The 15429-nt window shown below is 47.6% G+C and overlaps 1 protein-coding gene across 2 annotated transcripts; it reads left to right on the forward strand.

Moving 5' to 3' along the window:
* The first annotated feature begins 2787 nt into the window (after nucleotides 1-2787).
* Nucleotides 2788-9541, forward strand: LOC136492626 (plasma membrane ATPase-like). Of its 2 annotated transcripts, XM_066488612.1 has the most exons (14): nucleotides 2789-2985; nucleotides 4895-5014; nucleotides 5120-5356; nucleotides 6129-7013; nucleotides 7111-7215; nucleotides 7303-7447; nucleotides 7537-7701; nucleotides 7777-8015; nucleotides 8113-8145; nucleotides 8225-8306; nucleotides 8391-8551; nucleotides 8654-8827; nucleotides 8911-9093; nucleotides 9192-9541. In XM_066488612.1, the coding sequence occupies exons 1-14, from the start codon at nucleotides 2944-2946 to the stop codon at nucleotides 9474-9476; spliced, it is 2856 nt and encodes a 951-aa protein (XP_066344709.1). In that variant the 5' UTR covers nucleotides 2789-2943; the 3' UTR covers nucleotides 9477-9541. The 2 variants fall into 2 exon arrangements, with proteins under 2 accessions (XP_066344708.1, XP_066344709.1); XM_066488611.1 differs by having other exon boundaries at nucleotides 2788-2985; nucleotides 8391-8827.
* The last annotated feature ends 5888 nt before the right edge of the window (nucleotides 9542-15429 follow it).

Consider the following 15429-nt stretch of genomic DNA (forward strand, 5'->3'; position numbering starts at 1 on the left):
AGTTCCCCAAACTTTCAACTTTGGCACTATACAAAAAGAAGATTCTCCGTCACATCAAACTTGCGGTACATGTATGTAGTACTAAATGTAGATGAAATCAAAAACTAATTGTACAGTTTAGTTGAACTTTACGAGACGAATCTTTTGAGCCTAATTAGTCAATGTTTGGATAATAATTCACAAATACAAACAAAATTGCTTCAGTGTTAGCCGTCACATCAAACACTGTACAAATACCCAATCCGGCGGAACTAAACGCGCCCCAAGGCCTTGTTTAGATCGAAAGTTTTTTCAACCTGATGAATAGTACCACTTTCGTCTTATTTGACAAATATTGTCCAATCGTGGACCAACTAGGCTCAAAAGATTCATCTCGTGATTTTCAACTAAACTGTGTAATTAGTTATTTTTTTTACCTACATTTAATACTCCATGCAAGCGTCCAAAAATTGATGTGATGGAGAGAGAGTGAAAAAACTTGGAATTTTGATGCGAACTAAACAAGGCCCAAGTCGAATTCCCCCTCATCATGCATCGTGAATCGCCGTGCAACTGCAACTGCAACTGCTCTTCCAGTCTTTTGTAGCCGTGCGGCCAACGGGAGGAACGCGCCGCCCTGCTGTAGTCTGTGCCAGGCAGGCCTCGAGAGCGAAGAGACCAATGGAATCCGTCTCATCTTCCAAACGGGCGGCGGCCGGTTTATCCGTTGCCATTTCGAGCTCCACGAGGAGTTTTGGTTCCTTGCTACGCAGTGAGAGGGCCCAGCCTTGCCTGGTCAAACCGAAATCTGAACGAGGACACACACCAGCCGCGCGGGCGTACCGTATCCGGAGCATTTGTTTCCCGTTGAACCGAGCAAGAAAAGAAAGGCTCCAAACTGAACGCCTTTGTGGCGGTACGGCAACGGCGGCTGGCACGCGATATTCTCCCATCTGCCGAGGACGCGCCGGCAGTGAAACCCAAGCGAAACGACACCGTGACATGCGTATGCTCCCAACGCCTGCCCGCCATGCATCCACTGGGATGGGGAGGAGGTGGTGGAATTCATGCAGCAGTTGCAGGTGCGATACAGGACGGCCAACAGCTCCGTTTTTTGCACAGCGTCGCAGTAAGCAGCCCCTGCACTGCAGTCTGCAGCAACATGGAAGCGACCGGTTTGGGATTACCGGATTAGTATATTCACGGGAGCCGGGGACACATGCAAGCGGAAGCGGGCGCGTTTTCAGATCCCAAGTTGCCGTCGCCGACCTGTGTTCCGGTCCTGCTCCGTTCCTCTCCCGGTCTCCCTCTCCTACCCTGCATGGTTGTCCTGTCCGCAGAGAGAAATAATTCAAGTGGCATCTTCTAAAAAAAGAAACGAAAAAAAGAGAGAAAGAATCACAAGTTTGTAGAGTAGGAATGGCTCGCATTTTCTTTTGGAGCCTGGAATCGTTTGTTAATTCGTCCTCAGCCACAACAAGCTGGCCGCCGATGCTCATTGGAACATGCCGCTGTGGCACTTGTCAACTGGGCGTCTTCTCATCTCCATGGCTCCATGTGCGTTTCTTTAACCCATCCACGAGCATGAGATTGAGATGAGAACGATGAACTGCATCCCTCCATCATGCGCGCTATCGGACCCAAGAAACTTTCGGAACTGCACTAAGATTAGGCCTTGTTGCCGGTTCTCGCTCAACAGCTGCACATGTCTGTTTGCGCTGACAACTCGCATCCTCATCGGACAGAGCACGAGGCGCTGTGGGCCTCTTTCAGCCGGCCCTGCCTTGTTGCTCCCCTCCAGCGCCTGCCCCGATCCAGCCTCGGCAACGGCCAACTGCCTGCCTGACAGCTTGTCGCCACCGATCGAGCCGGCCCCTGCCCGTTTCGTTGGGTTCGGCGGCCTCGGGAGTCGGGCGCACGGATCGGCCCCCGCGCCGTACGATCGTTATCCACACCCGGGCCTTGTTTAGATCACCTCCAAATTCAAGTTTTTTCACTCTCTTTCCATCACATCCATTTTTGGATGTATGCATAGAGCATTAAATGTAGGTAAAAAAATAGCTAATTGCACAGTTTAGTTGTAAATCACAAGACGAATCTTTTGAGCCTAGTTAGTCCATAATCGGACAAAGTTTGTCAAATACAAACGAAATATGCTACAGTGTCCAGATTGCAAAAATTTGCAATCTAAACAAGGCCCCGTCACGGACGGAGGCGACCGGCGGCGGCTCCGCGTCCGTCCCTACCGATCGGTCCCACGCACGGCTACCGGGGCTCCTAAACTCGCCGAGAACCCAGCCCGAAGCGGCCTGCGCCGTCCGCCCCGTTATCCCGTGACGGTGCGGGCCCACCACCAAGTGGCTGGCTGACACGCGCGGCTTCCGTTCCGTTCCGGGGGTGGGGCCTTCCCCCGAGGCCGCCACGCCCACGCCCGCACCCCACCCGCCGCGGGTTGGGGTCAACCCCGCGAGAGCCGAATGCCGAAGCCATATCTCCACGCCCACCCGCGACCACCCGACCCGCACGCGGCTGACGCGCGGGGCCACCACGCCCGGTGCCGCGCAGGCCAGATCTCACCGTGTGCCAACGGGCCAGGTGCGATGCGCGGGGGCGGCCTAACTCGACGGGGCACGGGAACAGAGACCGCGAGTGCGACCCCCCCTGGGGTGGTGGTAGGGCTGCTAGGGATAGTGGTGGCCTGGCCTGCGGCCTGCGGGTATAAAGCGGCGCGGGGCTATATAGGTCCGCCCCATCTCCTCCCGTTCCACTCGACGCCCACCACCACTCTCCACTCGCCCTTTCTCTCCGCCCCGTCCTGTTCATTGGACCCTCCCCCTCCCCCTCCCCCTCCCCCTCCCCTTCCTTCTCGCACGAGAAGAGAAGCGAGGAGGCGCGGCGTCCGGGCGGCATATGCCCGTGTCTGCTGTCGGGCTTCGCCTCTAGCAACGCCAGCCGTCGTCCGCCATGGGTGGGCTCGAGGAGATCAAGAATGAAGCCGTCGATCTGGTGAGGAATTACTGCTTGCTGTCCGCCTCCGATCCTTTGTTGCCTGTGCCTTAATTCAGTTCAGGCTGCAATATTTCTACTAGTAAGTAGTACGCTCGTACGCGCTGGCTCTGCTAGAGGTGAGGATGATCCATGTAACGGCGGTCAGTTTCGCTCGCCCTTTTGACTTCCCGTTGTGTCCTCCCAACGCTGCTGATCCTGGAGGTAAAAAAAAAAAAAACGAGCAAAAGAGGCCAGAGTCTGAACTCTGAAACATGTTTACCGATTTCATTCACACGCAGGAGCAGGAGTTTGTTTCTTGCGAAAAGGAAACATGTTTCCTGCAAAAGGAAACAAAACCCGAAGGGAATCCGGTTCCTGTTCCTGCGAAAAGATTTTGAGCCTTTATTACTAGTTTGTTTCCATCCTCTCCGTCTCCGCCGCATGGACGATGGGCTTGGAACGAAGCTGCCTTTTAATTTACGCGCTCAATCTATGTCTCAACCGGCTTTTCAGCCAAGGGGAGGGGCCGACCACCTGGCGGTGGTCATGTTCCTCCCGTGTCTTGCTCATGTGAGCTGTTTGATTGAATGCTTACAGCTTTGTAGGCCGCCCCGCCGCCCACGCCTCCTATCTCTTAGGCCATGTTTAGATTGAAAAAATTGCAACCCGATGAATAGTAGCGCTTTCGTCTTATTTGGTAAATATTGTCCAATCGTGGACCAACTAAGCTCAAAAGATTCATCTTGTGATTTTCAACTAAACTGTGCAATTAGTTATTTTTTTACCTACATTTAATGCTCCATGCAAGCGGCTAAAAATTGATGTGATGGAGAGAGAGTAAAAAAACTTGGAATTTAGAGGTGATCTAAACATGGCCTTACTCACCTCTGAAATCGCTCGCTCACTTATTGCTGTTTTGATCTGCCGTATTTAATACGCTCCCGGATTTGATCATCATGGAGGAAAATCTACTAGTTTTTCGCCATATATAGACATCGATCTGTCCATGCTTCGATGGTTCGAAATTGTTTAGAATAGAAGCCTAAAATATCTGAATTTCTGCAGTCCCGCGACCAGTCCCCTTTGAATTTTTAAATTAGTAGTACGGGCCGGTATTAACTTTAAGTTTCGTAACTGAACAAAATAATGATATTGGTTATTATTAGTGTACGAAATTGCACGTAGAGTCAAAACTCGAAAAGTCACTCGCCGTCTTGCGCGGGGCACGCAAATCGACAGGAATCATGCTGCTGAGATTAGGCGCTAACGACCATTGTGCTTGATTGTATTAGCCATACTTATCATTTATGATATATTTTTTTTTCTTTCACAACAAAACAACATCAACCGACTTATAAGTCCCACGAACCATCAAAGGCCTCACGGAGAAAAATAGGAAATCCGTGCTCCTTGTGCTGTTAGCTTTTACTTATTTTATATTATTTAAATTTAATAATCCGTGTTGACCCAGTGGAGCACTACTGCACTAGAGCCATAATAGGACACGGCTACCTGAGCATGACCGGTGGCCCCGCTCATCTTTTTGTTCCGTCCAATTCGGCCGGTTCACACGCGCCCGCACGCATCCCCGGGCCCGTGCTTGCTGGGTCACACATGGGTAGGGGCCACGGAAAGTGCGGAGCGGCAGTGGGGACGGGAGCCCTGCGCCAGCGGCCTCTGATCGAGATCGGACGGCCGTACTGTCGGCAATCATTGGCCCCGTACTTCTCCCTGTCCTTTGGGCTCTTCCTTGTCATGTTCCAACCGCTAACTTTAGCTGGTAGTCACTGACACCGTGGGCCCGCAGAGATACATGCTTCCATTCTATGGAGTGTTCTTTCACAGTTCTTGCTTTTAACTGACAGTACGTGTTTACACCGTGCATAAAGAATTGATCTCACCTCACTAACGGCGTTTGTGTTTGCAGGAGAACATCCCCATCGAGGAGGTGTTCGAACAGCTGAAATGCACCCGCGAGGGGCTGAGCTCCAGCGAGGGCCAGCAACGTCTCGAGATCTTTGGCCCCAACAAGCTCGAGGAGAAGAAGGTAACGATCGGATCAAATCTGCACACGTTTTTTTCCCCTTTGGATTGAGTCCACATATGCGCTGTCTGGGATGCTGAAGCTTTTTGGTTGTCTTGTGTTTCACAGGAGAGCAAGTTCCTCAAGTTCCTTGGGTTCATGTGGAACCCGCTGTCATGGGTCATGGAGATGGCTGCCATCATGGCCATTGCCCTTGCCAACGGTGGTGGCAAGCCCCCGGATTGGGAGGACTTCGTCGGTATCATCGTGCTCCTGGTTATCAACTCCACCATCTCCTTCATTGAGGAGAACAATGCCGGCAACGCCGCGGCTGCACTCATGGCCAACCTTGCTCCCAAAACCAAGGTGAGCACAGCAAGCTATAATACTTAACGAAATGAAACTTTTTTAAACGGGAATAAAACTGCCCTGAGAGAATATAAAGAGAAAAATACATGAATTATTCCATAGTAAGGTAGCAATGATATTTTCATGGGCAAGTTGCAATGTAGTTGAAGGAGGAATCTTTCTGTACTAGCTTTCAGCTTGAAAAAAGCTCCATTTATGTCATGTCCAAAAACTCGAAGTTCTGAATGGTCCATTGGATGGGTCATGATTGGGAATATATTCCATTATTGAGGAAAAGATAGGTACACATCTTTTGGATGCTGTTTAATTGGCATAAAGAATTGGGATAGTTTGGTGCACCTTGGCATTTGCAGCTTATTTGGGTACAGGACATACGTTTTTCTGCAGAGAAGTCAAGTTACAGTTCCATTCATACGTATGTTTAGTCTTATCCATGGCTGGAAGGTATCTAAGTTGGAGGGGATGCATTATTGTCTTGCACGTGGCATTCAACTAGCTCAGAATTTTCAACTTGGGTTGCCATCCTCCACCTTTTCCAGTGTTTTTAATTCTGTTAGATTAGAGAAGAAAAACATGCGGTTGCCTGCAAAACATCGCTGTCATTTGAATATTGTTTTATTCATCCAACTTGTGGCGAGTCAAACAAATTGAAATGTGTTAGGTACTAATGACTACTTAAAATAAACTGTAATACGGTTATATTAGCTGATAATTATTTTTAAAAATTTGCTATCCATTTCATCTCATCAGATCTGTTTACCTGTTCTAGGTTCTGAGAGATGGCCGATGGGGCGAGCAGGAGGCTGCAATCTTGGTTCCTGGTGACATCATCAGCATCAAGCTTGGTGATATCGTCCCTGCCGATGCTCGTCTCCTCGAGGGTGATCCTCTCAAGGTTGACCAGTCTGCGCTTACCGGAGAATCCCTCCCAGTTACCAGGGGCCCTGGGGACGAAGTCTTCTCAGGGTCCACTTGTAAGCAGGGCGAGATCGAGGCCGTGGTCATTGCCACTGGAGTGCACACCTTTTTCGGCAAGGCTGCTCATCTTGTGGACAGCACCAACCAGGTCGGACACTTCCAACAGGTCCTGACAGCAATTGGTAACTTCTGCATCTGCTCGATTGCGGTCGGCATCATCGTCGAGATCATCGTCATGTTCGCAATTCAGCACCGCAAATACCGCAGCGGAATTGAGAACCTGTTGGTCCTCTTGATCGGTGGTATCCCAATTGCCATGCCTACTGTGCTTTCAGTCACCATGGCCATCGGTTCGCACAAGCTGTCACAGCAGGGTGCCATCACTAAGAGGATGACTGCCATTGAGGAGTTGGCTGGTATGGATGTGCTTTGCAGTGACAAGACTGGCACACTCACCCTGAACAAGCTTAGTGTCGACAAGAATCTCGTCGAGGTGTTTTGCAAAGGCGTCGACAAAGACCATGTGTTGCTGTTGGCTGCAAGGGCTTCAAGGACTGAGAACCAGGATGCCATCGATGCTGCCATGGTTGGCATGCTTGCTGATCCCAAGGAGGCAAGGGCTGGTATCAGGGAAGTCCACTTCTTGCCCTTCAACCCTGTTGATAAGAGGACTGCTCTGACATACATTGATGGCGATGGCAACTGGCACCGTGTCAGCAAGGGTGCTCCCGAGCAGGTGAGGAAATTTGTGATAATGTTGCTTATTCTGGAATTGAAAAAAACTGTTCTTTGAGCGTGACTAATTAATTGCACCTGTGATGAAACCCAAACAGATTCTTGACCTGTGCCACTGCAAGGAGGATTTGAGGCGGAAGGTGCACGGTATTATCGACAAGTATGCCGAGCGTGGTCTTCGTTCGCTTGCTGTTGCCAGACAGGTATCTTGGCTGATGTTCTTTTTCATGTTATGTCGGTTTTGGCGATCGGTGAGCCATTTTTTCATTCAAAGTGTGACCTTACCACAGGAAGTGCCTGAGAAAAGTAAGGAGTCCCCTGGTGGACCATGGCAATTCGTTGGTTTGTTGCCTCTGTTTGATCCACCTAGGCACGACAGTGCTGAGACAATTCGCAAGGCTCTTGTTCTTGGTGTTAATGTCAAGATGATTACTGGTACATAACCTGTTACTAACAAATGATCATACAACTTGTTGCACCAGTATTTGCGCAATTGCTAAATTTGGACATCTTTTTTACTTCAGGTGATCAGCTTGCTATTGGTAAGGAGACTGGAAGGAGGCTTGGCATGGGTACCAACATGTATCCTTCCTCAGCATTGCTCGGCCAAAACAAGGATTCTACACTTGAAGCACTTCCTGTAGATGAACTCATTGAGAAGGCTGATGGTTTTGCCGGAGTCTTCCCTGGTGAGTCAAATACATATAAATACTATCTAGTCGCTATGTAAAGTATCTTTTGCTTATGGTATTTTTGTTACACAGAACACAAGTATGAGATTGTGAAGAGACTACAAGAGAAGAAACACATTGTTGGTATGACTGGAGATGGTGTCAACGATGCCCCCGCTCTTAAGAAGGCCGACATCGGTATTGCTGTTGCAGATGCTACTGATGCTGCAAGGAGTGCTTCTGATATTGTCCTTACTGAGCCAGGTCTTAGTGTCATTATCAGCGCTGTCCTTACCAGCAGATGCATCTTCCAGAGGATGAAGAACTACACCGTTAGTTCTTTTCTAAGCATCTATTCTCCTTTTTTTTTGGTAGCATGCATGATTTATGTTCTGACTCTTTTCCCTGCTTCATCTTTTCAATCTACAGATTTATGCTGTTTCCATCACAATCCGTATAGTGGTAAGTACCTGACATATTTTTTTTCAACTAAAATGGAAAACTTGCCGTGCTGCAACCTAATGTGTATTTTGTTTTACAGCTTGGATTTATGCTCATTGCTTTGATCTGGCAATATGATTTCTCTCCCTTCATGGTCCTTATCATTGCCATTCTCAATGACGGTATATATTATTGTTTTTTTTTTCTAATAGTATCATAGTATAGGCATCACTTCTCAAATTCTCACTCTCTTCTCGTTTTCACAGGTACTATCATGACCATCTCCAAGGACAGAGTTAAGCCATCTCCCTTGCCCGACAGCTGGAAGCTGAAGGAAATCTTTGCTACCGGTGTCGTGCTTGGAACCTACCTTGCTCTGATGACTGTCATTTTCTTCTGGGCTATGCACAAGACCGACTTCTTCTCGGTAAATTCTCAAAATGTCCCCAAAAGCCTTTGTATCGATCTCCTCGATCGGTATGTATTTTCCAAGTTTGATTTGTTCTCACCATACCATGTTATTGTGCAGGACAAATTCGGTGTGAGGTCAATCAGGGACAGTGAGCATGAGATGATGTCTGCGTTGTACCTCCAAGTCAGTATTGTGAGCCAGGCTCTGATCTTCGTCACCCGTTCCCGTAGCTGGTCCTTCGTGGAGCGCCCTGGTCTGCTCCTGGTCACCGCGTTCCTGCTCGCTCAACTTGTAAGTACCGGAATGCCTCTGAGCTGAATGAAAGTTCGTGGAACACAGCACCTGACTAATCTGTGCCTGTTTTATTGATGCAGGTTGCTACCTTCCTCGCTGTCTACGCCAACTGGGGCTTCGCCAGGATCAAGGGTATCGGCTGGGGCTGGGCTGGTGTCGTCTGGCTCTACAGCATCGTGTTCTACTTCCCTCTGGACCTGATCAAGTTCTTCATCCGCTTCGTGCTCAGCGGCAGGGCATGGGACAACCTCCTCGAGAACAAGGTAGGATTTCTGTTTCAATAGCCGGAGAAGCAAACAAACTGCCTTTTTTTTTATCTCTCAAGCCATTTGCTAATGTATTTCTGAATCCCTGTGTGCAGACCGCCTTCACCACCAAGAAGGATTACGGGCGGGAAGAGAGGGAGGCGCAATGGGCCACCGCGCAGAGGACGCTGCACGGTCTCCAGCCGCCGGAGGCTGCCACCAACACGCTGTTCAACGACAAGAGCAGCTACCGCGAGCTGTCGGAGATCGCTGAGCAGGCCAAGAGACGAGCTGAGATCGCGAGGCTGAGGGAGCTCAACACCCTCAAGGGCCACGTGGAGTCGGTGGTGAAGCTCAAGGGGCTGGACATCGACACCATCCAGCAGAACTACACGGTGTGAGAGCCTGCTGCCGCGATGTCGACGAAAAAACCTTTGCGATGGAGTCATCTGATTACATTACAGAATTTTTTTTTGCGGTGATGAATTGAAAACAAAAGAACCGTGTGGCTGATTTGACCGAGCAGCCCTAGTTGCAAAGCGCTATACCACCAGATACTGCTATATGATGGTATGGTTGGGTACCCGTCTTTCTAGGGAGCTTCTTTTTTTCCCTCTCTTCTTGTTATGTTAAAATCAATAGTGGAGTGTGCGCGTGTTGTAATCGTTTTACTTGCATTTTCCCCTAACTAGCCGGTGATCTCGTGGAAAGCGAGGTGAAGAAATAATGCAACAAAAAATTTCTGCCAAGAGCATTGTGTTCCTTCTGACTTGATTGATGCAGACAACAGAATGGTTTCCTGTGTTATCTAGTTGGTGCCTTGTCTCCTTGTTCTGCAAAACAATGTCGTCTTAGTCCTAGTGGTGTTTGGTTGAATAAACTAGAAGGGACTAAATATCATTAATGCACCTGAACAAAGACCCAAGTGTCCCTATTTAATGCTCAAATGTGTTCCCGCGCTGGCTCTGTTTGCGCGCTTTCTTCTCCCTCCCTGCTGTTCCTGGTCGCGCTGCTGGCCAGGCATAAAATTCACCAAATTTCATTTATTCAAAACAATATTCATGCAGTTCTAGAATCTCTATTATTACAAATCATCAAAGCTATGACCTAGAATACAAACCATCGGCTATCCAATCCCAAAACCGATTCATACTTTGATCTTCATCGCTGTGACGTGTACTAGCTCCATTAGCTTGGCTAGACGGAGGTTCTTCCGGTGGAACGTAGTTTTTATCTTCATCACATCTCTCAAAGCCCCTATCCTTTTTATCATTCTCTCTAACAAAATTATGGAGGGCCATGCACGCAAGAATTATTTGGTTTTGCTTTGGCATCGGATAACTCGGTAAGTCTAACAAAATCCTCCACTTCATCTTCAAGACTTCAAATGACCGCTCGATGACATTTCGAAGTGAAGAATGTGTATAATTGTAGAGCTCCTTTTTATCTCTTGCGAGGGGTCCATCTCGGTACTCCTGGTGATGATACTTTGTACCCTTGTAAGGTGCAAGATAACCCGATCGGTTTGGGTAACCCGAGTCCCTACACAGTTGCAATTTCTTGTAAGGCAAATGCAAAGTAAGAGCATTTAGGTGAAACAAGAGATCATAGGACAAATCAATATCTTCAGGTGGATGTGGAAACCTATCGCCATACTTGTCAATTGCATCTTTGAAAACCCTCATACCATGAACCGATCCAGGGCATCCCGCCACAGCAAAAGTGAATCTCATATTGTAATCTCAAAGGGCCAACACATTCTGACTAGTGTATCCATGTCTTCCCATATGAGGTACTACCTGATTTGTTGGCACCACTACCTTCACATGTGTTCCATCTAGTGCTCCAATGCACTTATCAAAGAAAGGAGAAAACCTAGGGGGCTGCAGTCTTCTATGCATAGACCTAAATTCGGGGTCTTTTGGTCTAATTATATCAGCTGCTTGTTTGCTCATACAAGCCAACACATTATCAAACTTCCTATGAATTGTGTCCAATGAACGTGTGAACTGATTGTCAGCTTGCCTAACTGATTGTTGAGATGCACACATCCATATGAACATCCCTAAGCCTCAATTGGTGTCATCTTACTAGTGGATTTCAATCCATATGAACTCTTAAGAAGATTATGAAGCTTATCAAAAACCTCTCTCCTCATCCTAAACATTCTGTAGCACTATGTCCTATGGTCTAGTGTTCTAGTGACCCCTTGGTAGCCAGATTCTAACGGCACTCTTCTTTCAGCTTTGTTCATGTGGAATTCGTGGTGATACATACCTACAATGGAAGCAACAATGGCCATTTGTCGCCTCCTCTTTTGGGCTCTCAGGTAGTAATCAACCACTTCGGCCTCCTTAGAATCAGATGAAGATGAATCATCACTTGCTGTTAAAGATGAATCATCACTTGTTGTTAAAGATGAATCATCACTACAACCATGGATAGCTGCAGCACCATCTGTCTCCACTGCTACATCATTGGCATCATGATCCTGAACACATGAATACAAATTGAATCAAACACTGCGTAACAGCTGAACAAACCAATCACAAAGCAACAAACCAATCACAAGCCAATCAGAAGCCTACAAAAATATCAAATCATTCAGAAGAATCATAATTTAAACAACCACACAAGTCACACACATTGCATAGGTTCATAACAGACATTGCATAGGTTCAACACAAATACACAAATTGGAAGATTAAAATGCATAGGTTCAACTACATCCTTAAAAGTCTAGCTGCCACAATTCAATGATTCAAGTACCCTTCTGAACATATTTCTGCAATCACACAAGTCTTCCCTGCACTGTATCAATGCCCATGAAAATCTACCGAAAGTATTCTTTCTCAAACAAAGTTGTAGCCACGAAGTGTTCATCTGAGCCAGGTTCAGCTCCACACTCCTTAAACAGGTCCATGCATCTTTTAATCTCTGCATTTTTCTGCTTCTTTTTCTTCATGTGTCGGGCTTCCTTGCTGCTTCTAAACTGAGCAAGGTTTTCATTTACAACCTTGCTATCCTGATCAAACTTGGCCATTATACCATTGACCACAACCTTCAGTAAAAGTGTCTTTGCCTTCTTGGATGGACTCTCACCATCTGTACCAGTGCTGGCACTACCCCTCTTGCGGCTAGAACTGCTCATTGGACTGTTTTCATACCCATCTGTATCAGCGCCTCCCCCAGCAGCTTGTTCCTCACATGCATGTGCTGAAAACATCCCTAGGATGCAAGAGGTAGAGCCATCTACCACTACCCCTCTGAACATCTGTTCCAGCAAGGGGAAATACATAGGACAGCCCCACTGAAACTTCTTACACTCTGCAAATTCCCCCTGAAATTGCACAATTCAAGAAAGAAAGAAATGAGAAACCCTGTGTATCCAAAAGTCTGACAAAAGCTAACAAAAACCGAGAGTACCTTTGTGTTTTCCTTCCACCATTTCGGCGTTGCATCTATTGTTCCATCAGCTTTACGGCCTAAACCTGTGTTCTTGATCAGCCGGTCCCCAAACCGCCACACGGGCTTCAAATGATTGATTCGGTTCTTCAATTGTTTGGTGTCATGCTTCAGATTAGTTAACTTTTCATATTTGCGTCTAATTATATTGTAACCTCTAGTTGTCATTATCTAGTTATGCTAGTTTCCGTTGTTCATTTGTTCAACATAGAGTTCACACAAAAGTGTTAATGTTTTCATTGGTCCAATTGGCCTTGTCATTCCTCTTCTAAAAAAAAGAAAAAAGGACATCACATATCAAATGAAATCACAAATAAAAAAACAGAGGACATAAAAATATAGTTCATACATGCTAACCAACCATCTATAAAACACCAGAGTACATATACCAGCAGTTTTACAACACAATATGCTACACACAAGCAACAACATAAATAAACAAGTCTGGATCTTACTGACACAGGGGCGTTCTCATCAGATCCTTCTTCATTGTCGTCTCCGTCCATATCCCATACGGTCTCGAAGTTGCTAGTGATAGATGTGGATCCACGGGACACCGGCTGCCTCAACCTAACTCTGCGATCACCATCGCCGATTCCAAAAAGTGGAAGGGATGGTGCAGGTTGTTTACCAAATCCATGACAGGTACCTCCTAGGCGCGTAGCCTGGCTACCTCCATGGCCAGTTCTGGTACAAGATCTGGTCTGGACCGAGCATGGAGGCAAGAACTGGCCTTGACCGGATCTGCCGCCAGGGCCAAGGGGATGGAGCCCACCGCCGCCATGAACACCTTTGGACTGCAGCTGCTCCTAGTTGGGGAAGACATCGAGGTTGGGGAAGTCGACCTAGGAGTTCAGATCCAGGCTCTCCAGCCACGACTGTGGAGCAGAGAGGCTAGGGGAGGCGTAGGGAGAAGAAGCTTGGGAGTACACGCCGAACTCTACGGTGACGGGGAACTGAGGGTAGGGCTCATATCTGGCGGCGGGGAAGGAAGAAGACGATGGATGGGTGAAGTAATCCCGGTAGTTGTTGCCGTAGCCATCCATGGAGGGTGCGGTGTGGGGAGGAGGGAGAGCGACGATGGCGGCGGATCTGATGCACGGTGATGAGGGAGCGAGTGAGGGCAAGTGCGCGAGGGAGCGAGTGAGTCAGGGCGACTGCGGCGCTGAGGGTTTCGAGATGGGTGAATGAGGGCGAGTGCGGCACTGAGGATTTGGGAATGGGACCAATTATTGAGGGGCAAGGGATGTCAATTTGGGTCCATAAGTCCCAAAAAGCCTCTCCCTTTGGGACTTACGCCAATTAGTCTCTAGTCCCTATTTTAGTCTCTACTGTTTGGTTCAAAGGAACTAAAAGGAACTAAAATTTAGTCTGTAGTCCCTGTCCCAATGGAAACGAACACACTGTTATTCTCAATGTGCGAAAGTTGGCTTGCTTTTTACTACTACTATAGGCACGCCCAGCTACAGTACATGCCAATATGAAAGAAATAATTACCAAAGCAATCATAACGTACTATCGGTTTCCAAGGAGGAGTTAGGCAAGAGATAAAAAGACGAGTGTACCCCTACACATCCAGTTTTTGACACAAAGTGCTGTCTAAGTTGTGAATCCTACGATTACTCAATCTCGCATCCCACGCCTACCTATTCACGTCTCTCCTGCTGCGCCCGCCCACAAGCATGTGGGCCCCCCACGCAGTGGGGACTGCCTCCGCATTCCCGTGCCTGACACTGAGGCGAGACAACAGAAAGGCGACGAGGGAGATGCAACACTCAATCTAGTTTTGAAACATCCAGATGCAACAATTACAACATACGTCTGAAAACAAGTGAAACATTTGAAACATGAGTCTGAACACTTGCAAAAATATCTGAAAACACTTGAAACCATTGTAAACATACGCTACATCCAGATAAAATACTCGCATCATATGTGTGAAAATATATGCAACATTCAGGTAAACACACCTGCAACATACGTCGAAAAAAATAGATGAAACATTGAGAATAGAAGCTTGCAACATACATGTACAATCATTGCAACATGTGCAACATCTCGATCTACTTTTGCAACATCCGTATGAAACACTTGTAACATATCTCTGAAACATTTGAAACACTTAAAACAGACGCTTGCAATATGCAGTTTCAGCGCAAACATCTCCTTGAACCATGGAGAATTGAGACTCGTCGACATGTGGAGTTTGCCAGAGGCAGCGGCCCGTCGGTGCTTGTATGCACTAGCTCGGCAGTGGTTCCGCGATAGGATAGGGAGGCAGCAGCCTCGCGCCATGCCTAGCAGGGACGATAGCCGAGTGTCGAGACCCGCAGGTGGCTACGTGCCTGGCAGGGCCGATAACCGTGCCACCGCGACTTGGAGGCAGCCACGCGCCAAAACCAGGAGAGGGCAGCCGCACACCGTATCTGGTAGGGCTAGCAGTCGAGCGCCGCGTGCGAGAGCAGAGCCAAGCGCCATGTGCGGGAGCGAAGCAGAGAGGAGTGAGGCTTTATTAGACGAGCGACACATGCAATAGTGAGTGGAGCGAGGCGTCCGGCCTTCCGGACGTCTTAATGGTAGCATTACCAATGTTTAAAAAAAATCCTAATAGTTCCACCGCATACAAAATTACTATATGTTATGAAAATATTTCTCATGGTGAATCTAAAAGCATAAATGTTATGTCATGAGTCTCTAATTATTTTAAAATCGACATTCAACGATATAAATGTTTGTTACACTGAACAAAGCTAACATGACGTGTAAAAAACGATTGGAGTATTATACTTTCACACTGCATCCATCAACAGGAGCGTCCATCACAGCTGCTCCACTACACTTGTGACTATGTGAGGCCTAAAGTCATGTTTGTTGGGACAAACACGTTAG

The sequence above is a fragment of the Miscanthus floridulus genome, chromosome 11 (assembly GCF_019320115.1).
Source record: "Miscanthus floridulus cultivar M001 chromosome 11, ASM1932011v1, whole genome shotgun sequence".
Taxonomy (NCBI): domain Eukaryota; kingdom Viridiplantae; phylum Streptophyta; class Magnoliopsida; order Poales; family Poaceae; genus Miscanthus; species Miscanthus floridulus.